A 27,552-nucleotide genomic window follows, 5' to 3' on the forward strand; every position below is an offset into this window, starting at 1 on the left:
TTGCAGGATATTGGAATGAAATTTCCCAAAAAACTTCGAATGGTATCTGAAAGAAAACTTGTTCATGCTTTTCAAAAACCCTATGGTAACACGTTAGAAACTGATTAAGATATTTATACGATAGAAGTTGTTAATTTTGCCAGGCAATTAGATTTCGAGATTGAGAGTGATTATGTGAAGTTTCACTTATCAAAGAGCTGACAACTGACGAAAACATGCGTGAATAAGTCGCTACTGAAGAAGCAGACATTTTAGATCTAGATACACCAGAAAAATATTACGGCAATCCTTTGCTCGACAGGTACAGGTAGAAGTGGGCGAGACACCATAGCTTCACCATTGTTACAGTCTCTCCGCCCTTAATGTGCAATTCTACAGCAATTTGGCGGAAGAACGTCCCTGTGCGATCCGATGGTCGCCCATCCATCTTCTCCTACCAGCAGTCTCTTGAGAGGACTCGCCGTGTATTTTGAGTCTTCTTGTCACGCAAAAACTATGCGCTTAGAAACATACATGTCTTTTCCTGGATTTGAACTCAGGCCCATGATATGGCAGCCAGCGACTCAAACTACTATGCAGTCTTAGCTCAACTGAAATATGGTTATAAAATTTGGATATTATAGATCTTAACGAGGAACGCGCTCTAGTTACAAGGCAAGAAAGAAAAAAAATTTAAATTGGCTGCGAAGAAATTTTTCATGATTAAATGTCATTGAATCTTTAAGCCAGTTTTGTAAATTTTGTAAAACCATTCGGCACCACATTAGCTCCGTTTTATGTAATGCGTTTATTTGAAAACTGTTTTGTATTGATATGCATGAAAACTACATTCTTTATTACGTTCGTTTTCTTCTAAACAAGTTTTTTCGCCTCCCCTTGGTCCTATTTATCTAAAATTTATATAAATTTACATGCAAAGTTAGACCCTGACTTAAAGTGCTTTTCTTCGGCTCCAGCAATCATGTAGCTTAGGGAGTATTACCGTATCATCAACCAATTCACTTCTTGTATGCATAACAGAATAATGACGGTTTATTAATATGTTGAACCGCTGCAGCCGGTTCCCTTTTTTGTTACGTTTTGAGTTTCAGAAACTGCAATTTGCAGCAGGACAGTGCAATATTAGCACGCATCTTTTACGGTGTAAGCTAATTCCTGGACCAGAAAGATCCTCAGGTTTCTCGGCAACCGAGAATCTGGTGGACATGATTCGCCATTTTATGATTTACTCTCCATTGAGAATAACTGGAAAATTTAGCGAATACTACATAATATGCGTTACCTTGGAGAGAATTCCACTATCTATTGAATCAATGCTTTGCCTATAACTGTGTAACTACTGTATAACCTAAAATTATGGCCTTATTTATTACTAATTAACTGATAAATCTGGTTCCTGGACATCCAAATCTGTTGTACATAAAACATTTCCTCAGAGCGCCTTCTGTAGGTGCCATATTTCGTAGCATTTAAAATGTGTACTCCCCCCTCCATGTTTCTCTAAAATTACATATATACCGTGTTGAATATTGGTTATATTTCGGGTGTTACAACACCACTCAGATCGAAGTTTTTAATTTACTAAAGGGTTTATTTAAAATTATAAAAAGAAACAATACAGACACTCAAAAGGAAAAAAACAACAGCTTGGAAAAACCATAAATTTATTTTGATTTGATTTATAATATAACGAGTTTTTATATATAACATCTGTACAAAATCCAAACCTGAGCTTAACAGTTTTTTTTTTACCTTTGAAGAGAATTCACATTTGAACATTGAAGTGCATATCAGAGAATTCAGAATTTAAAAAAAAAAAAAAAAAAAAAAGAGGGGCTCAGAAAACAATATTTTGTTGCAATTACTATAGCTTTTGTTTCGTGGCTTCAGCTTCAAATTTTGCATCTTTAGGATAGGATACATCAGTGTTTTAACATTTAAAAACAGTGCTTTTGCTTCAAAGATGTTCTAATTCATTCATACTTCGGTGAGCATTACAAATTTTTAAAAGAAGTACAGAAGTACATTATATTTCCAATACTGCAATTATTGTTTTTTTAAAAATAATATTACAAAAATTATTAAATATTCTAATCTCCTTATATCATAGTTGCCAACTTTAAGTTCTTAAAGAGGGGGATATTTTTGAGATAAAACCGGTAGGATTTTCAAGCTGCCCGGCAACACCATTTCAAAGGAACTCCAAATGAACCATACCATTATAAATCACTTTATAATGGTATGATTCAGGTTACTGACCTAATCGTAATTCAATTCTAATGTAAAATATATTAGCATTTAACTGAACATTCTAAATTTTATTTTTTGCCTAATTTCCTTGTGTTTTTATTCTGAGAAAATCCCGAATAGTGAACGAAAGCTTTTATTTATCAAAGCATTTTCAAATAGGATGAAAATAAAATTAATAATTAATGCACGTAGCGTCTGTGTAGATAAACTTAGTAATGTGCCATATATTGAAGTCAACAAAATTAAATACAAATATTAACAAATTAAACGCTGCTCAAATCTTCATATAAAAATCTACAAATGTCAACAGTAGATTAGATTGAGGCAACTCATCAAATGAAATTTAATAGGACAGAATAAATAAAATATAACCAGAAAATTACAATTCAGATGAAATAAAATTTATAAGTAAAATTATGTTAAAAGCCATTAGAGGTGGACGAATAGAATTTGCCTATTTTAAGTTTCATTTATTGCTGGGAAACATTTTCCTTAATAAAGGGCAAAAATTAAAGACTGGGAAATTCAGTTATCTACCGGAAGACTAAGGAGATATCAAAAGGCTGTAGTCTCTCCGTAAAGCCAGGAGAATTAGCAGCTATGTTATATATAGAGGCCGACTTTGTTTTGCAGATATTGGCATATACGTTAAAAATCAAGTAATTATCAAATTTGAATGTAACCAAATAATTGTTGTACAGTTGCTTAAAATGGTCTTTGATTAAGATTATATTTATTATAACTAGCTTAATTACTTTAGTCTTAATGAAAGATAATTTCATTCTGTCTACTCCACAAGCTGATTTTCTGATAATTGTTTCCCTTCAAAATTTTAGAGTATTAGAATTAATTTCATAGATTTAAAACAGTTGATTATCTCAGTACAATAAAACTATGTAAGACTTATTTTAGCTGACATGTTATTTTTGCGTTAATTCTTCTCTTTTATAACTTTCAGATACAAATCAGGTCGAATTTAAATAACGAACAAATTTGTGTTATTTAACCTTAATATAAAATTTCATGAGTTTCAGTTTATTGTAAAATTATTTTTTTTCTGTGCTGGAACTGGCATCGAACCCGCGCAACATTTCGAAATATGCATTTACTTGAAGTATGATGAGCGAAGTCAAGAAACCACAAAACAAGTTGAATCAAAACAGTTCCGAATTTTTACATCGAGAAAAAAGGAACTTCTTCCATTTTATATTAAATTGAACATTTGGAATATGGTAAAAACATTACATTTCATAAATATACATATATCTTTTATAATATAAATGATAAAGTTTATAATAACTTAAGTAAATACATTACATTCACAGATTTCTTTGTTGTTACGAGACGTCATTTTTTTTTTTGTGATATGCAATGACGTCAGCCGGTAGACGACTTTGGTCACGAGTTGTACTTAATAAAAGTTGCCACTTGCAACTTCGAAATGAAATACAGAGGTAGATATTATCCATAACAAGCCTTTGTGCATTACTTCACTTTCTCAGTACAGATTGTTAAAAGTTAAGGCACTCATTTACAGTTACGGTTCTTTTACAGCTACAGTTCAAATTTAGAAGATTTCTGTCTTGATAGAAATGTGATGCAACGATAGCATGTTTATATAAAATATATTTCTCACATTTTAAAAACGTGTTAAATATCACTGTTTTTGAAATATTCACCTGCTCTTCTGTTACAGATAAAGAAACATTATCTTAATTTTTGTAATTATAAAACACATATTAAAAATTATTATAGTATGCATAAATGGCGGAACATGCACTACATAGCCATTAATAATCAGACACTCAAATGAAAATTATAGAATTAGATTTATGATCTTACAAAAAGGCTGTGAGCGTTTCATTCATCTTGCTATATGACTTACGAAACTGCGCGAACTTTCACGTCATAACCGGGTGATTTGAGGAAATGGGAATGAACAAATTCACCCAAAGACTGACGACCAAAGCTTTTAAATTTCAGCCAAAAACTGAACGTCTCTGGGATGAGTCGGTGTCTTCCTGTTTCCGCGATTCCTAAAAACGTTCCTGTTTCCGCGAAATCATCAATCTTCATTACCCCCTTACCGAAAGGGGTTACATAGTGGGGGATATTGAGCCTTGGCCTCTCCCGAAATGTAGGAAAGCAAAAAATTTTAGATAAAAAAAAAAAAAAAAAAAAAAAAGAATTTTTAAAAGAAATAATCGAAAAAATATTTACGATCTCAGTCAGATCTTTGCATGAATGAAGCTAATACTGTATTTAAAAGGGGAGAGAGAGATGTTCACACTCTGCGATGATTTTGTCAATGAACTAAAAGATTACATTTCCTACAATAAAAATAATATTCTTCCGAAATTTTGCATAAAGGCGAGATTTAATAAAATCGTTCAGAATAATATTCGTTTCGAAAAGAATGGTGCATTAAAAGAAACTGCACCTCGAATATCATCGCAGCTTCTGATAAATCCTGATAACATTTGAACCTCGTCTGAATGGACTCGCTTTACTTGTATTCATCGGAATATCATAACACATAAATAGGAAATCATTCATAAATTTATCATTCGTCAAAGGTAAACTTGTTAGTTTCCAAGATTTAATTCAAAAGTTCCAGAAGCATGGCGCACAGTTCAGAAGTGATTATATATATTTGTCATAATAATTTAAAATAACTTATTAAGTATATATATTTTTAATTAATTATTAACAGTAAATATAAGCAGTTGTAGAGTATATTTTAAATAATTCAATTTTATGTATAAAACGAAATTGCTAATTATAATCAACTTAGTTAATATTATTTCGTTTTACAGTACTTTTTTTCTAAGTCTCCTTCCTATTCATCTAGCTTCTATGTTAAGAGAAACTACTTTGTGAGCCACTAGCAGTTCCAACTCTAGACGCGGTTCGCAATTAAATTAAATTTATTCCTATGGTCGCAATATTAAGAACTTCGGAAACACTGGTTCAACAATTATAACCGAATTCAATTAGAGTCAACTTCTTTAAGGCAACTGTCAAGTGACTGGTTTATTGTGATGGTGGATATTTTAAAAGCTTGATTAAGGTGAGATGTGAAAATAACAGCAAATATTCTAATAGAATTACAAATAGAATGAAACTAAGGATTTCAAGAGAAGCCTAAACTAAAACATGACGTCAAGATGAAAACTAACTTATTCACAAAGAAACTGAGCAGCTCTTCTTGATGACTCATCAAGACATTCCCATGGAGGTAGGAAGTAAGATGGAGTCGCCCTAAACAAGTTTCTCCCGTACCCTGCTCTGAAACACCGGCGATCCCTACGTGGTGACCGAAACATTGGGTCATTTACCATTGAGATCAATGGGATTTCACGCGTTCGGATGTAAATATTTTGTAATTACGTGGTAAATATACATATAAATGTATATATTTTCTTTTTCTACAACACTTCAGAGTCCTAAGTATGTGAAAACAACATATTTTTAAACAACATTTCATTCTGAACGGAATTAAATGCTACAGTTTTCTCAGAATGGTTTAATTTGAATGAAATATTTTCGCAAGTTTTCGTTAATTACATTAGAAAAAAAAATTAAGGTAATTCGATTTGATTCGGTTAAGGTACAAAAATTAAGATCAAAGTTTATTGTATTATTAATATTAAAATTATGCATTATTTCTTTTCTATTTATAGAGCTTCTTCCTAAAATACTTTCTTAAATATGACATGAATTTTTGGCTTCTTTTAAATCGAAAAATGTAAGTCAATTTATAATTAATGCTCTATTCGGTTCCATTTTAAATTAGAGAATTATTAGGAATTAGCGAAATACTTTAAATAAGTATTTCGCTAATTCCTAATAATTAAGCAGGTATTAAATAGTATTTGACTTTCTCTGAACATTTCTGAAAGGGAATAAAATTAGTTTTTTTTTTTTTTTTTTTAAGTATTATTTAAAACTTGTAACTGAGTTATTATAAAATGTAAAGGGAATAATTCTTTTAATTATACTTATCAGATTTTTTTTTTTTTTACCCTTCATTTCAACAATACATATTCCAAAACTCTTTATTACGTTCTTAAGTGCGCATCTCATAGGATTTGCTTTACAATACCTTTTAACAGAGTACTTTTCAATACGAACAATTCTTGCTTATATAGTTTTATAACGTATTTGTCAACAGGATTTCAATTTATGTTTACAATTCAATATTAAGGTTATTATATATTTAGATAACATTTATAATCATTATAAATTAGATACATTTAATAATTAGATTTCTTCACAGTACTTTCACAGTTGTTTATAAGTGAATAAATTCTTCATTTCAAATACATTTATAAATAATTTAATGAATATTTAAGTATTTTGTCAAAGGCAGATACATGCTTTTTGCAAGCACATGCATAAATACCCATACATATTTCCTGTTTTTCATTTCCGGCATGTGCAAATCTTTACTTTCTGTGCATTCACTATATTTTTCGTGTAAAGTAATTTACACTAATTTAGCATACACCCGAAAGTTTTACATAAAAAATGTATATGAATATAATTGAATGAAAACTATAAGTATTATTTTTGATATCCACTCAAAGGTCAGGTTTTCTTCAAAATTCCTCCACGATGGAATCTCTCTCTTTAGACAGATAGCCGTTGCATGCGTTACTCTATTTAATAAAAACTTAATCTGACCTATGTACCTAATTACAAATATTTTAACATACATAATTTTATATTTATAAAACGTGTAAGCCCAAAGCGATTATTTTTCAGATATATAAAATTAAAACGATAGGTTTAAAATGAGCAGCAGTAAAGCCTCTCCTCTAAAAAATTTTAAAAGGTACATGTTACAATAATATATCGATGTGAAAAAAATTTGTTTTATTTAAAACATTTTGACGTTTGGAAAATAAAATAAAAGTAGCGAATACTCTATCAAGGGTATCGAAAGACGTATACAATTTTAAATGTACCGTAAGGTATATTTCATTCTTTAAGCATAACATTTTTCTTAAAATCTATATTTTTGTAGTGCAACAGCTTAGAATTTTATAAAACAAATTCATAATCAAAATCGCTGTTGTTAGTTATCGAAAATAATTAGGATGTGATTTTTGCGTAAATGTCAATAAACTATACAAATTGCTATTATCCATCACACTATGAATGTTTCTTTCATGCGAAAGTGTCCCTTTTTCGATTTCTATGGAACTGTCGTGTGTCGAAATACTATCAGAATCTTGTCAAGCGAGTTTCTGAATGTAAACAAAGAACACCCCATCTGGTTACCCAAGCTTCAAAGCAGTGCTTCACTTTTAGCACGGGTTGGCCCCTCATCCCTTTCCTACCTCCATGGACATTCCCTGAGGAGCTGTTTGAGGGGGACTGTACCCTCCGATTTCGGGGGAACAGGAAGAATTTTGAAAAACGCGGAAAGAGGAATCGCGGAAACAGAACTAATTCGGATAAGTCAGAGCGACAGTCGACAGCAAGCGGAACTGCTTCCAAAGCTGGCACAGAGCTGTTTGTCATATTGCAATATGAACAGAAGAAAATATTTCTTAATGTCTTTCGGAACTCAGCAGAAACTTTTGCAAGAAAGGTTCAGGCTGCGACAAAAGTGAATGTCCAACCTCTGTCACATTGAGAGGAACTATTAGTATCATATTCAGTTAAGCAATAGGGTCATTAATGGTAACATAATAAGTAATGAAAATAAAGCACATTTACAGGCCTTGAATTACAAGTTCTTCTGCAATGTGATTTAATTAACATATTAATAATCAAACGCATTTGCAAAATCGTCAATTAATTTCATACAAAACTTCGGTACTTGTCAATAACAGAGGCCTTGACCAGAAACAGAAAATGGCGCGTTTTAGACATGGCGAGAAACACACATTTACTGACTTGCCAAATGTGCACGTAGTTCATTCTCTTTCTTCTTATTTTTCTTATGCACATAGTTTGTTTATTCAATTCGTGAATATTTACTGAGATTTCTTTTTTTATTGCCAAATATTCAGTATGTTTACTATTTTTGCCATCTCTATTATGAAGGGAAAAAAATTATGTATACGACTTCTTCGCATATACTAAATTTTAAGCACACGTAGTTTTATACTCTTGAAATCCGTTATTTATTTATATTGCATTTTAGACAATCTTAATGAATTTTTATATTCAAAAAGATTCATGTGAGCACTGCATAAGTTATTTCTGCTCGCACGTTGTAACAAACGTGCGAGCTTGTTGTAACTTTTAGGATTTTGAGCACAAAAGATTAAAATTTGAAAACTGCATAGAATAAAAGTTTAAAGTATCAAAAAACTGGCTTTAAGTAAAATGTTTTCCATAGCTCTTTGGTTAGTAAAATACTATTGTTCGTCTTTTATGTTAATAGCGATGGTATTTACTATTTTTATTCTTTTAATTTTACTACTTGCTTGAGCGACCAGCCTTCGGTCTGGCATGTGCTCGTTTTGACCTATTAAACATGCCACACCGAAGGTTGGCCCCTGGCTAGTCGGTGGAAAAAGATGCATTTTATTTAATCCCCCCCCCAAAAGGAACGCATTTTGCCCTTCAAGAGAATTTGTGAAAATGGCCGTAATAACGCAACTGCAAGTTGGGGAATAAAAATCTTTTTGTGTCTACCAGAGAGTTAGTTACATTTCGAGTATGTTTGTACGCATTGATTACCTGGCAACGAAATTCATTGAAACTAGTGCTAATCATTCCGGCTGCCGGGGTTTTGTAGAATCTTTCATTGCGCCATTTTGCCTTTCAATATTTTGAGTTCGCATCGGTCCCGAAGCTCCATTGCTTGCTGCTCCTTTGCTAATATCTTTTTTTACAAAAACTAACGTGGCTTATAGTGGATTGGGATTACATACAACCAAAGCGAAGATTCTACGAATATAATGTTACGTTATGCTTATTTATTTATTACTAGCCCTATGTTGTACTGTTTGGCGACTTGTTGAAACTGTTCGATGGTGAAATATGAAAGTTTCTTAATGTATATTAAATTCCTTTAGTATATGTTGCATAAATGAACGATGTATTTTAGACATAGACTAAATTGCTTGTGGGAACATCTGTTATTCGCCAAAGCTGAAACGCGCCGATTCCCATTTCTTGTCAAGGCAGATGTAACCAACAATTCTCCGAAATTTCTTCAAATGTGTTTCTAATAATTTCGTAATTTCTCCAAAGCGAATTGGAATAATGTCCACAATTTATTAGCAGAACTGTTATTGCATCGTGATGCAAACTGATAATAGATAAAATTAATTAAATAATATTCATTGATAGCTGTTGAGATATAAACAATTTTACGTTGATTAGAATAGCGCAGAATATTTCAAAAATAAAAAACAGCAATTTTCGGTACTACTTTGGTAGACGGTTGCACGGTTTTTTGGCAATTAACGTTGGCGCAATTGTTGGCGCGATTTTTACAATCGTCAGCCATCTTGAAAAACGCTGTTTTAACGCATAGTTAGGTATTCGAAGCTTAAAAAAAGATAAATATCGTTAAAAGTAATGGATTAATTTTTTGTTGAAAATGTCGTTTTGTAAGATGGCAGGCAAGTGTAAATAAATACATTTACTATGAGTATAAAATACTAAAGGTTACTATTACTTTCATATAGCAAAAAAGAGAATAAAAACACCGCTATAAAAACATTGTGCTAACGTTTAATTAGATTAAAATATTACTGAAATTGAATATCGAATTAAAAACCATCATACTAACATTTAAAAGAATTAGGTTATTATTAAATACAAATACTTTAAAATACGTTATATAGAATATAATTAACATGAAAACATATGTGACAATAATTATCTCAGCAATTTTTGAAAATAGTGTATTAATTTTTTAAACAAAAATTGAAGTATACAATTATAAAATAAAAGAAAAATATGTACTTATATTTTTTTGAGTCATTTAACCTGTTGTTTATTGATAAGTAGCACAAAAAAAAATCGGAATCATAATTGAATCTGCTCTTTTAACCATCTTCATCTGTAATCCACATTTCTCGCACTTCATTGAAGAAGCAATTAACGAGGTTTCCTCCAAAAATTTAAAATAAATTTCCTCTGATGCTATTAACAATTTATAAATAAATCTTTGATTAGGAAAGACAGGTTGGCCAAAATAAGTTCTCAAAGGGCAATTTTTTTATTCCAATAGCAATAATTCTTGGTAATTACCAATACCAACATTCATTTTCGAAAAGGACATATCCATTCCATTTGAAATCTGAGGAATTCGAAGAGATGAATAATAAAATTTTAAAATGGCGCGGTAATGCACAAATATTCAGTAACCAATCAGGGAGCTGATTACATCACGCATAGAATTAAAATTATTTAAATAATCATTCATAATAAAATCATTTTTAAAACAAATGCAAAATTAAATTGCATTTTAATATTTAACAGCCATAAATAATGTTTAAAACATTAGATTAAATTTATTGATATTAATAAAACCAATTACTTTTTAAGTAAGGTGACGTCATTGATTACATCATCCACAACATAAAATTATATAAAATATTATAAACAACAAAATTTTTATTTCAAAGAAAAATGCAAAATTAAAATGATTTTTAATATTTAGAAGCCATAAATAATATTTAAAACACGAAATTTATGCATAATAAAACGCATTATTTTTTTTAATAAAATGACAACAAAGTATCGGTTACCATAAATAACTTATCCAGCAATGGGTTTACCATAAGTTGTATTACTCGCCAAAAGAAAAATCGCCCAAATCCGTGCAACCGTCTACCAAAGTAGCACCCAATTTTCATTACTTTTTCATCTTTTTAAATAAAAGTACTTTAAACAAAGATATTTCACAGAAGATTTTTCATATATTAAACGTATGTAACTGCGTGCCCTAAATTTTCCTAAGCCCTAACGATCCCTTCCTGTAATTGCGTGCCCTAACATTTTCAAACGTTTACCTGTCAAATTCAGCTACAGATAGAACTTTGATATTATTTTTGTATTTATTACACAAAAATGTGACTATCATGAGCGAACAGTAATTTACCCCTCTCCCAATTTGGCAATATCAATATCTAACACACATCTTTCGTTAGCAAAATTTCTATCGCTAATTCTTAAATCTAATTTCTAGAATTATTAAGTAATCAGCAAGTACCATAATGGATTGATTCGCATTTTCGAATGCGTTTAAGAAAGGAGTAACAAAAAAAAACTTTGCGTATAGATGAATATGATAAAAAAATAAACTGAGGTTGAAGAATTATAATAAAAGGTATAAATAACCAAATGCAAATATGCTTTAATTTAAAAAGTTCGAGGATGCTAAGTAAATTACTTTCTTCAAATATTAGACTGTTTTTTTTTTATGGTACGGAGCGTACAGCACGAGTTTGAGTGAGAAATGATAGAATTCAAAACAAATTGTCCAAGCTAAAAAACTAGCATTCTAACAGTTTGAAATGAACAGCTAATAAAGCAAACAGATGATAAATATCAAGATATTTTTCATATTATAAAGACAGGGGACGAAAGTACTTCCAGTATATAACAAAATGACAATAAAATAATAAAAAAGTCAATGAATACATTTGAATTTTTAGGCCATTACTTTTTTTACGTGGAATATAAATAATAGATGAAATGAAGTGAAGTAGTTAATCTCGGTCTGCAACGGAAGGTATGCAGTTTGAATTCTATTGCCCTCGAAGCCAGAATATCCATCAAGGCTGAATGGTAGCTTTCAGATGCAATATGTGTGAACGTCCATTTCTCTAACCTGAGTTTGAAATGAAGAGGAACGTTTTTGTTTTTCATGTATGTCTCACCGGTTCTACAAAATAGGAATATCCATCACTCGTATTCTTAGAACCTGCAAAAGACAGAAGGAGGGAAAAATTAATTTTGTTAATTTACAGTATCAAAACTGATATATATATATATATATATATATATATATATATATAAAAGAAACTGTGTTCAACTTATGTTAGGTTTCGATATTAAAAAAAATACATATAATTTCATTATTATAGTATACTGCCTAACTAAACTGACCAGACGCAAACGTGCAAAGTATACAAAGTCTAAACTAAGTTCAATGTATACAGATTAATGAATATAAATTAATTCAGTTCAAAGCATATAAATTAAAGTATACAAAATTAATAAACAAACTGACCAGACGCAGACACTCATTATGATAGTGTTGCGTGCGTATGGTTTCATAATAAATTTAATGCACAAGTCCAATGAAAAGTGAATAAAATTTATTCTTATCACAACAAGTAAACACAAAATGCTGAAATTGCCTTAGAGATATTCGTATAATAATTTCGCCCAGTAGTTATATTTTAAACTACTAAAACGTTGAATAGAACTCAATTCAATGAGAAAGCTAATCCGATCTCACCGTGAATTCGCTATAACAGCACTAAATAAAAAACTGAATTGAGATGTTTTCCTCCAGCTTGTATAAGCTTTTTAATTCTGCATGAGAACATTCTGGTAATTTTTTATTTCTCGAGATTTCCGGAAAGCAAAATTACGAGATATCTATTTATAAAAATGTTAAATGCGCGTGCTTCTATATTTTAATTTTTCCGGCGTAGATTTCTCTTCAGATAAGTCTCGTACTGCATTGCACGGAAATATGAAACAATTTTAATTACAAATTCTGCTAAACATAGCTAAACTAAATACAAAAACCGTAACAGTAGAACACTACGCAACTAAACTGACCGTACTCAGGGTCCGATCTGCACAATGGCACAGGGGCCTCTGCATTCAGGTATGCTTTAAAATCCTTCAATAACATTTAAAATCAAATAGATAAGAAAAACGTCAACATAAATTTTAAAATTAAGCAAGAAAAGCAACTTCATTTTGGCATATATTTTGAATAAAATTAAGTTATGTCCAAAATAAGTTTGAGTTTCATTCAAAATCTATTGGCGAATTAAGGTTGCTTTTTCTGCCTAATTTTTAACAAACATTAAAAACAAGTTAAAATTTTAAATAGTTCTTAGTTCCATTTTTTAAATTAGAAACAGGAACAAAATTAAAAATTTTACGTTTTTACCTCTTCAAAAATTAGACATGATCGCTGTTTTACACTTTCACTGGCAACAGATATTATTTAGCAAAGCCTCGATTTGTAAACGAACACTTACTCGCACAGTTAATCTCTACTACTGTGTGACCACTACCACATTTGCTGCTCAAGTCATATATGAGGGTCTTTCAATAATCGCAAGTATAGTTATATACTTGAATTTTAAATTTATAAGGATCATTCTATTATCACTTAACAGAAAATTGAAATTTTTTGAAATCGTGATTACTCTGTTTAGGAGATGTCACTGCAACAAATGAGCAATTGGAAAAATAATCCCAGTGATTATGAGTAAAATAATACGCTGAATAATGATCATTGGAGATGTTACGGCAACAAGAATTAAAATTTCCGTGAAAAAATTAATAACATAAGCAAAATAAGGTGCAATGAATATATACTTTTCATTTATTATATATATATATATATATATTGATTCCAGATCTAAGCTTCCAGATGCCTATATTCGAGTGGAGAGCTACGTTCTTCCAAATTTGATGAATTTTTTCCCCTCACTGCGAGAAACATACATGCATTGATACAGATTCTTCATTATTTAATTTTTTTTTAAAATTGTAGAGACATTAGGTAATTTGGAAGCAGGAAGGATAGAAAATGAGCAACCGTCTTCGCCGGGAATCGAACCACGGACCTCTGGAATACGCGCCCAGGGTGCAGACCATCCCACCACGAAGGCACACCAAGGAGGTGGGAGAAATACCTTATAAAATAAAATGCAGGGCTCTAACATTTGGTAGTAACAAATTAAAAAGTGATTCAGACTTATAGTGAACCAACGCAAAATGCCAAAACGAAATTAATAGCTCTTCTAAGCGGTGTCTTCCTGTTTCTGCGTTGTCAAAAACGTTCCTGTTTCCGCGAAATCATCAATCGTCACTACGCCCCCTTTTCAAAGAGGTTACATAGTGAGGGGCCGAGTGGACCTTGGCCTCTCTCAAAATGTAGGAACGAAAAAAAATTTTTAATTTAGAAAAAAGAATTTTTAAGACTAATAATCGAAAAATATTTACGATCTCAGATCTTTGCATGAATGAATCTAATACTCTATTTAAAAGGACAGAGATGTTCGAACTCTGCGATGATTTTGGCAATGAACTAAAAGATCGTTTCCGAAATTAAAAAATAATCTTTCAAAATTCTGCATAAAAGTAAGTTATAATAAAATCTTTCGGAAAAAATATTCGTTCTAAAATGAAGTTCTAAAATGACGTTCTTTCTTCTAAAACGACTTTAGTTTTAATTGCGCCTTTGCAGCTTTTAACGCAAATCCAATATAAATTCGTTTATGCAAATCCAATAAACTACATTTTCCTTTTTTCTATTTCGAATTCAATACTGATAACCTTTATAAAGCGCTAAAGATTTTTTTCCTTTTAGTTTCAATAATGTCTGAAACATCCATATTAATTAACATAAGATGTGAAAATAACAGCTAATATTGTAGCAGAATCATAAATAGAATGAAATTAAAAGATTTCGAGAGGAGCCTAAGCGAAGACTAACTTATTCACATAGAAACTGCCCAGCTCTTCTTAATGACTTATCGTGACATCCCCTGAGGAGCTGTGGGAGGGGAACTGTACTCTCCGATTTCGCGGGAACAGGAAGAATTTTGAACAACTAAAAAAGGGGAATCGCGGACACAGAACTAATTCTTCTGAGCTAACGCCCCTTTGGACTAACAATAATTCAGCAACAATAAATCATCTTTAAATGCAATTCGGAACAAAAATCTCTTGAGATTAGTAAATGTAACTCCTGATACAAATACTGTATTATTTTCAGTTTTGTATACGTATTTGAAGTTTAATTTTACATATTCTCTTTTAGGGTTACGACTTTTATTGAGAAAGAATTGATTAGGGCCTTCACAGGGAAGAAATTATTGTCTATCAATTAAGATCCGACTTTTCCTTTTAATTTATCAATTTTACAAATATATATATATAATTTATTTCCTAAACAGTATTGATTAATTGATTATATTATCTCCTAAGTTAAATTAAAGTAGAATTATTTTAAAAGAGTGAATCCAAACTGGTAAGTTATATTTTGAAAGGTGTTTTGAAGTAACTTGAAAGTAAAATGTTAATAATGTTTTAACGGGGACTAGAATTAAATCATCATGAAGAACAAAAATTCAATTGTAAAAGGAAAAATTAAACTAAATGCATGTAATCATTGTCATTGATCGGAAATTAGTTGACTTTTCAAGGGGAACAAACCAACTCCCGTTCAATGAACAATAATTGAAAAAAATACGTAAATACGAAAGTGTTTCGTCTTTACTCGAGTTATAAGTTAAAGCCAAACCGGCAATTCTAGTCAGGCCAAATATTTCCGCGAATAGAAGGGATTATGAACCAATGCTGATACTCAAAGAACTTATTCTTATGAAGCATTTTAGTCAATTCAATTTGGTGTAAAAAGCAATTACTGTAGAGAAATCCTAATTAACTCGAGTAAACTTCCTCGACACTTTCATGTTTATGCATTTGAGTTCTATATTATTTGTAAAAATTAAACATTGGAAATTGTCATTATGAAATCGAATTTAAAGTAAAGTTGAAATAAACATAGAAGATTACAAAATAAGATAAATAATGCAAACTTTGTAAAAACAAATCAAAGACAATATAAAAATAATATATAAGAACAGTGAATGTACATGAAGATATAAAGGCCAGTCCCCGTTAAAACATTATTAACATTTTGCTTTCAAATTACTTCAAAACATCTTTCAAAATATAACTTACCAGTTTGGATTCACTCTTTTAAAATAATTCTACTTTAATTTAACTTGGGAGATAATATAATCAATTAATCAATACTGTTTAGGAAATAAATTATTATCAACTAACTTTGCCGCAATTGCGCAAGTAGTAATAACTTGTTTTCGCACTAAATGGATTTAAGATCATACAACATTATATATAAAGATGTTGATACAAAAAAAAAAAAAAAAAATCGATTAACTGCCACAGCGAAATTTGAAGTCTCCAAGTCCATTCATATGCGCAGTAAAATATTTTTAGGTACAGTAGTCAGCCTCTTGAACACAAGCGTGAAAATCAGTTTTAAATATGACCCCTTACTGCGGTTGAAGAAATAAAAACCATGGAGTCCCGCAGGGACTTTCCAGGAAATATGCCGCTTTTAATTTGCATGAGTAATCCATCCGATTCTAGAAGCAGTGATTAAAATAAACGTTGAAATATGAATGCAAATGGGAACTTACAAACCACTAATGACAGTCAATGGTCGAGATTAAATCAGGCTTCACAATTACATCGAAAGAAAACGAATTCAGTATGTTAATGGTCGACAGACGTCGCTGAAAGCGATTACTCGTGACAATTTAAAATGCTGATTATTTAAAGAATAGATGCGCAGCTTCCATCATCGCAGGTGTAACTCACATCTGAAAATTACGTCCAATTAGTATTTGCTCATATGAGAAGAATTCAAGAAGCTGAAATGTCGTTTACTGTACTTTTGGCTAAGCATAAAAGAGGACTTTAAAAAAACAAAAGAAGATTTATAAAACAGTTCGATTGGGATCTTTCTGTTATAGGACAACAGTTTTCTGCGGAAATATAAGGATGTAATAGGAAAGCTGGTCAAAAACTTACGGAGCGGTATATGAAGGCAAAATTAACAATTTTCGCAATACAGTGTCTTATAGGAAGCCAAGCGGTTTGTTGTGTTCATGACATGCTGGATGAATACCTTATTTTGTATTTACAAGAAAGAAATTATTTACAATAATTTATTTTTACGTAAAAGCCATGGAAATTGTCAAAATCCGTTTTATGTTGTTAGAACACATCCACGTAAGCTTCCTTGTTTATTTGGACATTCAGCAAACAATCTATTTCCACTCATATATTCTGAAGAATGTCAGCTGTTACACAGAGGAAGACTACATTCTTTCAGCTCACCAACAAATAACTTTTTTTTTATCTGCAGTGCCTTTAACAAAGTTTATAAAAAAGGAATCAAGAGATAACTAGCGACGGGATAATGTTAGTCTAAATTAGGGGTAGTCAACCTTTTTGTACTTACCGCCCACACGGCAGGTAGTAAAATTTCCTTACCGCCCACAGGTCTAAGAACATTTTTTTATGTTGGGCTCCAGCCGTTTTGGCCGCTGGCCGCTGGCCGCTACTAAGGCCAGAAGCAGTGGCCATTTTATTATGGAGGCATTTAATAGACGGCCACCCTTACCTCCTATGAAGGGATAGACAATTAACATTCATTCCTTCTCCGGGATCCGAACCCGGGCTCTTCGGTATGACAGTCAGAGTCACTAACCACTTTCCGTCTGTGCGGCTACTTAAATTAGCGCAACTGCAAAGCAATTTTTTAGTGGATGTTTGTAAAAAGTGTTTGTAAGTGCTAAATTTGTCCATTCATTTTGTCATGATGTTTGTAAAGGATTTCACCATTTTGTGACAGGAGATAATTTCAATCTTCCTTGATCTCCATCATTGGACAACGACCTCTGCCACGCTGAAAGTTTAAATCACCCATTACTGGGCATTACAGACAAAGTTAACAATCCTTAGTCTAAACAAGCGTTTCCAAAACATTTTAATATGTTCGCTTATTTAAGTATGGTAAAGCACGCAACGACTTTCAACCTGAGGAGGGATACTTTCATGGAGAACTTTCTAATGGAAATTTCATCACACTTAAAGCTTTTTAACACATTCACTGTCACTGCAAAATCAGATTAAATACTTTGTCGGGCCATTTTTTATTGCTAGTGTTTTCTTGTCCCATTTATCCTAAAAATCAATTCAGTACCTAGTTTTGGTTTGAACTCGTTATCGTTATGGTCATTTTCAGCTGCATGATCTCCCACCCTCTTCCTCTACCACCATTAAACCACTCGAAAGAACTTTCGGCTTCTGAATATTTTAACTGCCCCTCAATGCCGCATAGATATTATGGTGATGTCCACTTTTAGTCGTAGATTTTGATCACACACACACACACACACACACACAAAAAAAAAAAAAAAAAAAAAGTGGATTTTTATTTAAAAATTCGGTGATGTCCATTTTTAGCCACTTTTATCCGTGGAGTCAGAAATGAAAATAGTGGATTTTTAGCCAAAAATTCTGCCCCCTACTTAAGGAACGTGCAAGTAACCCGTCCCCTATCAGCTGTGGTCTGACTGAATAGATTCTGCTACTCTAAATTATCCACCTGTCTTTTTCCAGGGTTAAAGCATGGACTCAATGATACACCAACCAACATCCCTAACTCCTCCATCAATCTTGTTTCCCGGAAATTTCAAGCTTGCAGTCTAACATTTCAAAATGTAATTTGAAAATAATAGAAATAAATGCAATAGAAATAAAACAAAATCTCTAGTCTGTCAAATCAAATCTTTACAGTTAAATAAAATCAAAAAACAAATAAAAAAATTATACACATACACGTGCACGCCTGTTCCAGAACTTTACCATTTTGGATGTCGTTGCAGTACCAGAAGAAGCAGTAGCAGAGCGTCTGCTAGCAGGCAAATTGAAAAGCAAGTGCGATTAGTTAAAAACGAAATCTTAGTTCAAATTGATTTAGTTTCGACCTTGATATCTTTTAATGGGCTAACTAGTAATACTTTGCATGGGGTGAGTTTTCAGTTCACAAAACCATATGCATCAAAACATTATGCCATATGACGGCTATTAATTTTGATGACGCAGTTTTAGAGAAGTTTATTGTTAGCAATTACTGTTTATAGAACAGAAAGGGTAAATACGCAAACGTTACCATTTTGACATACACACGCTCTTGTATATAATTTTACATCAATGCTGAATTTTACTTTGTATGTAGATTATGACTCAGAAAAGAATTAAAATGAGATATTTTGTAATCGACTTGCAATTGAGTGTTTGAAACATTTTTTTTATTACACTAATTATAAAATGAATCTTATTGCTAAATGTTAAGAAGCATAACTAATTATTCCAATTATTTACTTTTTTACTTTAATGTGCAGTGAACTTCTATAATATGGAAAATAAATGAAGGATTTCAGGTTTTGCCCACTCCTGGTCATTGTTTGTAACAGATAAAAAGCATTTAGTGAGCGTAATCTCGTTCTTGTAAAATATCAATATAGCGAACAATCTCAAAGATCATCACTCATGATTCTATATAATTTTGGTCTGCTCTACTTAGAGCAGTAATGTTCAGTACCGACGTATATTATACAAATACTACAGATACTGGTCACATTCACATGTCGTCCCCAGGAGAAAATTTACTGTATACATGGCAAACTGTATTACTGTATTACAAAGCAGAAAAGCTTCAAAAATTTTTAGACCTATCAAAATTCCTTGCAGTTCACATTTCTCGTGTATAGTGCTCCTTGTGTGAACGTAAATATGATATACTTAGAAAATCCTCTACGAAGAAATCTCCCAACGCTTAGGCTGACAGACTCTGAGTACTTTGCAATACTCGAATAACAAAGTCCCCGCCCCCCTTAAATCAGAAATTAGTTTTTCAAGGAAGAAAGTAGCATAAGATTTTCTACGAATTTTAAAATCTTAAGAACACCTTAATGTACATAATTTTCCTTTTAATACATTCCCCCGTATTGGAGTTTTACTGGTGGCCAAGAAACTCTTTCTTGTCTTTCAAAATTTTCTCCCCCCACCACCACTATCGCAGGCTTTTCTCTTGCTTTTTCAATTCAGCGAGAAACTGGAACCACTGCCTTTCAGAATGACTTCATTAGCGGAGAGAGCACACGATCAACAGAAATGAGCGCCATCTGGCGGATTGCCGGGACATTTTAATTATTTCATTTTTTATGAAAGAGATTGAACTCACAAAGTCGCTTTTATATCCCAGCTTCAGAATAAGGAAAAAAAATTGACACTCGAGAAAAATGTCTTCATTTCCCATCAGTGGCGTCTATTAAACAAGACACACGCTTTTCGAAAAGAAAACGAATATGTTTTAAGAAGTCGTTAAATAGTTTTTTTAAAAAATACATTAAATAACTATTGTTCCTTTGGGTTGTATTTCACGACTCTTAGGTTTTAATTAAAGAGTGTAAATTAAGATACTGGATGGCAAATGGCGCGTTCTTGCGTGCCACAAGACATTCCATTAAAAACTTAGGAACACTGTTTTTGACTCGCAATTTTCATTCTGTTTTCATGTTCACATCCAAGAATTTCTTCCCTCTTTCCCAGTAAAGGAAAAAATAAATGAAGAAATTAAGTTTATTTTTATTGAACCCCTGAACTGCTATAAAAGTGCACGCTAATTAAAACCTGAAACTTGTGAAATATAACCCAAAGAAACAATAGTTATTTAATGTATTTCTAAAAAAGAGGGAGAGATTATTAATTACAATAGGGAACGAATTCGCGTGCAGTTGATTAACAAACAACTTGGGTTTAAACTATACAATTTAGCTTATACACATTGATCATTATTTCAAAAAGTATAATAGAAATTCTTTTAGAAAATTTGCAACAATTTTTCAGAAACTTCCATAAGAACCACATGGCCTAAAAATTTTAAAAAAAAAGTGATGATGCATATAATTAATATTAAGATAATAATATTATCATTTGTTAACATTAAATATAAAAAAATATATTACAAAAATAATTATCTTTGATGTCTAATGTCAGTAATACATATCACAGCACGGTATTTTGCATCACAGTAGATAATACTGCTGCACGTACAGACAAACAGAACCTTGTACCATGAACTTTGTTTGGTCTTATGAATTTTTCAAAATGTTTCCCTCCCTCCAACTTTTTAAATAGCTCTAATATCTTGTATTAAAAAAGGCGAAGAGGAAAAAAAAAAAAAAAAAAAAATTGTGTGCGGCGTGGACGCAGTTAGCTGATCAATGTTTACGTTTACAGACTATCAAGTGTTGCCATGTTATTTTTATATTCGCTATATTATGAATTATTAGAATGTTAGAATTATTAATTATTAGAATGTTAACTGATAAAAGTAGCCGGATTTATTACAGTTGTCTTCACCTGTAAAAATTGTTTCTGTTTGAAGTTCTAAAAAGAAAAATGTTCCGATTTTTTTTTGGGGGGGGAGGGCTGTTGTGGTAGGTTTATTCAAAAAATTTATAGGATTTAACACACAAAAATATTAATTCAACATCTAAAAATACTGGAAAACATCAAAATGTTTAATTTAATCTATCTTCGTTTTGAAGTTATAGCAACTATTTCAATTTGAAATGAAATCCTAAGTTTTAAAACTTATTTTGAAAAGCAGATCAGATTCCAGTAATGCAGTCAATAAGATGTTATAAACCTTTACCGTGATCTAATTTTGCGATCTAAATTCTGCGAATTCTTTTCACGTTAGTTTTAAGGTTTGAGATAATAAGGTTTAAGGCATGAGTTGCTTAGATCAGTTATTAATTGCAGCGTTAGCAATGACTTCAGCATCTTGGTTAATATTACTCGGCGAAAGAGTGAAAAAAATGGCGAAGAGAAAAAATGTATTGGACGCACTTCAGTTAGTTGATCGCGGACGTACTCAGCTGATCAATGTTTACGTCTACAAGTAATGTTTTCGAAAATGAGAGTAATCAAAAATAATCTGAGAGGGATCACTGAGTAGTCAAAACATTTTAGTTCTTTCCGTGAGCCCGACAAGTTAACATCATTTTTTTTCTTGCAAAATTCTAACTTTAATTTGCAACAGTCCCCTAATTCTCTACTTTAATTTGAGTTTATCCCCTTTCTGGCATACAAATAGTAACTGCCTACAGGAACCCCCTCTCAAAACTGCATCGTTACAAAACTAATCCATGTGATATGATTCTTACATGACGCTAACTTGCTTAATATCAAATTTACGAATCGAAACTTTTTAACATCCGATAAGAAAACTGAACTGTAACTAAATCCTTCTAAACCCAAATTTCATCTTGGACGCGTCTCATTCGGCGCTTGCTTCTCTACTTTATAATTTTTCTTGCTATTTCAGGAATACAAAATGTTCTTCAAGAAGAGCAGGCGCGCTTACAGTGCTTATATGTGGCTGCATACATCAAGAATATAAGAATGTTTAACTGGTTCAAATGACTGGCTACTACAAATGACTGGTCTTTACGGATCAATGTTTAAATCATTACATATATATGAAATGAAAATTTTGAATCTGATGTAGGAGATACATGATGAAGCTTTAGTGAGGTATAATTCGTACATAACTGAAATAATTCTATTGGGAGGGAAGACAACATGTTTGGAAGACAGACAGAAGTATGAGAAGAACGAAGATTACGATACTGATACTAGATTAAGAACAACGCTATTTCAACGCTAGTTAACTTCATTTAACTATCAGAATTGAAGCAGAAGTTATAGTTCTGCTTCAATTCTGCTGGTTAAATGAAGGATTTGGTTTGAATACTCTTCCTTAGTCTCGGGTACACGTTTTAGTTTTATGTAAATACATGCGTCTTTAGTGTTACATAAGAATCATATGACCAGATTAACCAGAAATGACGCAATTCAGAAATATTTAAAAGCATTTTACTATTTTTGGAATTGAAAAAGTAAAATAAATAAATATATATAAAAAAAAGAGTTAAGTGCTGTAACAAATTAAAAAGAACTTTTATCTTACAAATTTCTATCTATGGTTATACAACAAGAAAAGGTTATACGTTAGACCACAGATTCCCAAAGTAGTCTATATGGAGCCAAGAGATCTACTCTGACCTGTAAAATCGTTCATGTCGACGAAAAAATTGGGGCTGCACCTGCTACGTTTTATCATATTTAAATAGCTGTTGTCCACAGCTTTTAACTGAATCTAAAGAGAAATGTTGGCAGTACAGTATTGATTATTTAAAATTCGGCTTTATTCTACATCTATTCATGTGCCATTTAGGCAGCAACGTTTTAAGCAGTGACTATATGAAACCATCTAAGCTGGAGGATCATCTGAGAAGGTTTCACCCTGATAAAACTGGTAAAGATCTGAAATACTTTCAACCACTAAAAGAAAAACTTTAGAAGAGGCCAACGGTTGACATGTTCTCTTCAACGTCGAAAAGAGACGATGGTGCTTAGCAGACGTCTGAACAACACCTCAGTAAGCAAAATCAGGAGAGCCGCATACTATCAGAGAAGAAATAACATATCTTGCCAGCCACTGAAGAAATTTTAAAAACTGTTCTACACCAACCTGCATATGATATATGCAATCTTTCGGTAACAACACAATTCAGAGACGTATTGATGAAATGAATGATGATGTTGAAAGCTTCTTGTGTAAATAAATATCTGCACGCGACCCATTTCTCCACGTATCTCGACGAGTCAACTTTACTTCGTTTATCGCCACCCATTCGCTATGTTGTAAACAAGGAAATCCATGAAGCAATGCGAGAACTTTGACAACACATACTAAAGACGAACCAATATTCAATGTTTCGGGAGATCATTTCATGGAAAAAGCGAACCCTCTATCAAATATAATGTCAGCAGCAGTAGACGTAGCACCTGCCATGTCTGAGAGCAATTATGATTTTGTTACTATTTTTTAAACAAAAGTTACCCAGATTTACAATTCACTGCGTCATCCATCGACAACATTTAGTTGCTAAAAATCTGAGTGGCAGATTGCATCAATCTTTTCAATTCGTCCGAAATGCAGTAAAAAAAAATTCGGAGCAAAGCTTTGAATTCGAGGTTATTTGCGCAGTTGTGTGGAGAAAATGACGATGACTTTTATCTATTACTCCTTCACACAAAAGTAGTACTCTAGTACTTCCGACCCGTACTCCAGGAACCATTGCTAAATATGGTGTTGTACTACTGCAATAATAGGAGCAAGAGCATTTGATGACAACCTCCCCCTCACTAAAAAAAATTGCATAATGAAGCAACTGATTGTGTTAGACAAGTATATTTGTAAATTTAGTAGGATATTATAAATTGAATTTGCATATTACTTACTTTCAAATTTTTTAATATATGTATTATAACGCCCATGTATATATATATTTTAGAATATATATAAATTCTAAAATTAAAAACATGATTTTAAGGTCTAAACAATGGCAGTCAATACAAACAATGGTCTAAACAATTTCATAAATCCATTCGACTTATGAAATTTTATTAATGTAATGCTTATAAACACCGTCTTTATGAAATGAAAAGGAGTAAAACTCTAATAAAATAAAATTTCCTTAATAGTTTAGATTTTTACTCTTTTACAATATATCTGATACAATTCAAAATATGCTTCATTTATATGTTCACTAGCGTCATTAATGTAATTAATAAAAATGTTTCTGATGCCGTACCATTGTAGAGACATTAGGTATTTCTGGAAGCTGGCTTAGTAACGCCTTCGCCGAGAATCGAACCGCGGACTTCTCAATTACGCGCTAAGCGTGCAGACCACCACACCACGAAGGCATGCGAAGAAGGCGGAAGAAATACCTTATGTACTCCCTCTTTTAAAGGGCAACTGGGGATTTTAGGGGACCCAATCGCCAAATCCTGGGTGAGGAGAATCATCATCCAACACACTTTTTAGTTTGGGCGCCACTGTAGAGACATTAGGTATTTTTGGAAGCAGGCAAGATGAAAAATTACCAACACCTATGCCGGGAATCGTGGACCTCTCAATTACACGCTGAGCGTGCGGACCACCACACCACGAAGGCATGCCAAGAAGGCGGGAGAAGTACCTTATACCATAAACAGATATTCCTTTTTTCTCATCTTCTTCTATAAAAGAGGTTGGGATAATTCAGAATTGATTCTGATCTCGTTGTAGTTAATGTATATTGATAAGACTTCCCTAACTATAAGTTATACATTTTGTAGATCATCCTGTATAATGATACTACACGAATCTTTCATATGTTCATAGGGCCAGATTAAACGGCTTTTGAGACCTGGATATAGCATTCATTCAGTGCTCCCTCCCCCATGCTTCTTGTTTTCATAACGTAAAAAAAAAAAAAAAACAAGATTGTGAGAAAGTAGTTTGATACTTTCGGCCTCCTAAAATCTGAGGCCTAGGCGCGGGCTTTTTAGTAATCAGCCCTGCATGACTTCGTTTGGAGTCAACTTGTCACACATTTTCACAGTACCAGTTAAAGGTGAATAAACCAAAGGTTCCTTACAGCTAGCTCATAGTTAACGAAATATCGGATTCCCAAAAGCTCTTGGCTTCATTCAGATAGAATCAAAAAGTCGAGTTCGTGCTCTGAATACGGCAAGAAGTATAAAAAGGAACAAACAAACAAACAAACAAAAAAGATCCAGTTGACAAGCACACTTTTCGAACTATCTGTTTTGGATGGGATAACCAGTTCCGTGATAAAAACTGCTTCCAGGGTCAAGAGAATTTCTTTCTTTTTTCTTTTCTTTTTTAACTTTTCTTTTTTAGATATCTGTTTCATCGTGATGTTCTTTCCTCCCTCGGAGACGGGAGTTGGCATAAATTCCGACGCTTGCCGCCCATTCGACAACGCGCGTTCCTCCTAATTGAGTCATTTATCTTCCCTGTCAACCGATTAACATCAAAAAAGATACGCACGGCTCATGAATCGAATTTCATCGGCTTCGCGGAAGCCGTTGCTTGTGACGACAATAAATCTGGCAAGGGCATTTTCATAACGTTCTTTTATGGGAAGGAAAGTGTAATATTAGGCAAAAACTTCAGCTTTAAATGGAGGCCATTTTTAGAGACCAGATGTATAGTTTTAGCCTTCCAAATGTCAACAATATTTGTCTCAATATTTGCCAAATACATACGATAGTGATTGGTTGCTTTTTCAGTTTACGGCAAAGATTCGAGGACTACCTGCCTAAAAGGAGGGAAGTCTTCTCGGAGGACTTTCTAAGGGGAAGCGGCTCGTATACGCGTTACGCATGAGGAAAACACGAAAACGCCCATGTGGCCAGCCCGTTCTCCTAAATTCGAACCGCGGATCGAACTACCAGTGTTCTGTGACTTGACCGCTCGGGCGCTGGTTGACCAAACAAATACGATATTGTATAAGCTTTTTTCTGAAATGTGATCAATTTATAAAAGAGTCATGTGCAAAGTAGCATAGGATTTTTGAATTTTAACGAAGAAAATACCGCTTAAATACAAGCCAGTTTTCCTTAGAATGTCTTTCACGAAAATATCCCTTTCCTTAGGCAAATAACCTAAGGGTAAATAAATAATAACCTTGAGTTTTAGTAAAACAAACATTCCCATAATTTCCTTGGGTACTTTCGGTATACGGGAGCAAAAAATTTGGCCGCTTGGAATCCTCCTTCAAAGAACGGCTCTCCCTTCCTGGAAGGATTATGTTAATTAACCCATGATCTTATTGTTTGATCTATACTTCACTTCTACTTTTCGTCAACTCTCACCAGAATGCAGATTGGAAACATGTATTTAAGAACACTGTTCTTGAAAGCTGGAGAGAGAGATCTTTGGCAGCTACACTAATTGTTGTGCTATTTCCTCACCCAGCCTGAATTCAGACTGCCGTCAGTCTTTTAGCTTGACGTTATTAGCACAAGTAATTTAGAAATGAGTCAGTGGTTGTTAGACTTTTAGAACATCGAATTCAGCGTGAAATTGCTTAATTTTAAATTCCCACTTAGCATTAATTGAATTCCTTGAACTGCGGAGTTAAATTCTGTAAGCATAAATCGCGCATCTGTTAATTTTAAATAATACAAAAAAAAAAAAAAAAAAAAAAAAAAAAAAAAACCACTTCTGAGTCTATATTGTTTTCATAGACGGTAGGTAAATCGCCCGACAGTCTCACGGGGGAGGGGCGTAAGTTAAATTAAGCAGTGACAACTACACTTTTGTCCCCAAAAGACACGAACTCTGCATTATTTTTCCGAAAATATATCACTTAATAATAATAATATAAAAAAATACCGGGGTGGTGCGGAAAGAAAATCTGAAAGCTTTAGATTTTATATGATGCCCAAACGGATGTATTTTTACTTCCTTGTACGAAGTAAAGGAAGTATTGTAACCGTGAACATTTTCTGGTATTATATTTCAGCGAAATATCCATTTCAACCGCTTTCGAAACCGTCTGAACGATGTTTTTGCGTGACATCTGTAAGTACAGA

The 27,552-nt window shown here is 32.5% G+C and overlaps 1 protein-coding gene across 1 annotated transcript in view; it reads right to left on the bottom strand.

The window, feature by feature from the left end:
* Nucleotides 1-1,647: 1,647 nt before the first annotated feature.
* Nucleotides 1,648-27,552, bottom strand: part of LOC118201960 (growth arrest-specific protein 1-like) — an 81,472-nt gene continuing 55,567 nt past the window's right edge. The window contains exon 2 of the mRNA XM_035374112.2: nt 1,648-12,151. Coding sequence (XP_035230003.1) covers nt 12,145-12,151 — 7 coding nt within the window. The 3' untranslated portion in view covers nt 1,648-12,144. The remainder of the gene's footprint in view (nt 12,152-27,552) is intronic.

This window comes from Stegodyphus dumicola, chromosome 3 (genome assembly GCF_044657685.1).
Source record: "Stegodyphus dumicola isolate Sdum_Otavi_A_Nest chromosome 3, ASM4465768v1".
Lineage (NCBI taxonomy): Eukaryota > Metazoa > Arthropoda > Arachnida > Araneae > Eresidae > Stegodyphus > Stegodyphus dumicola.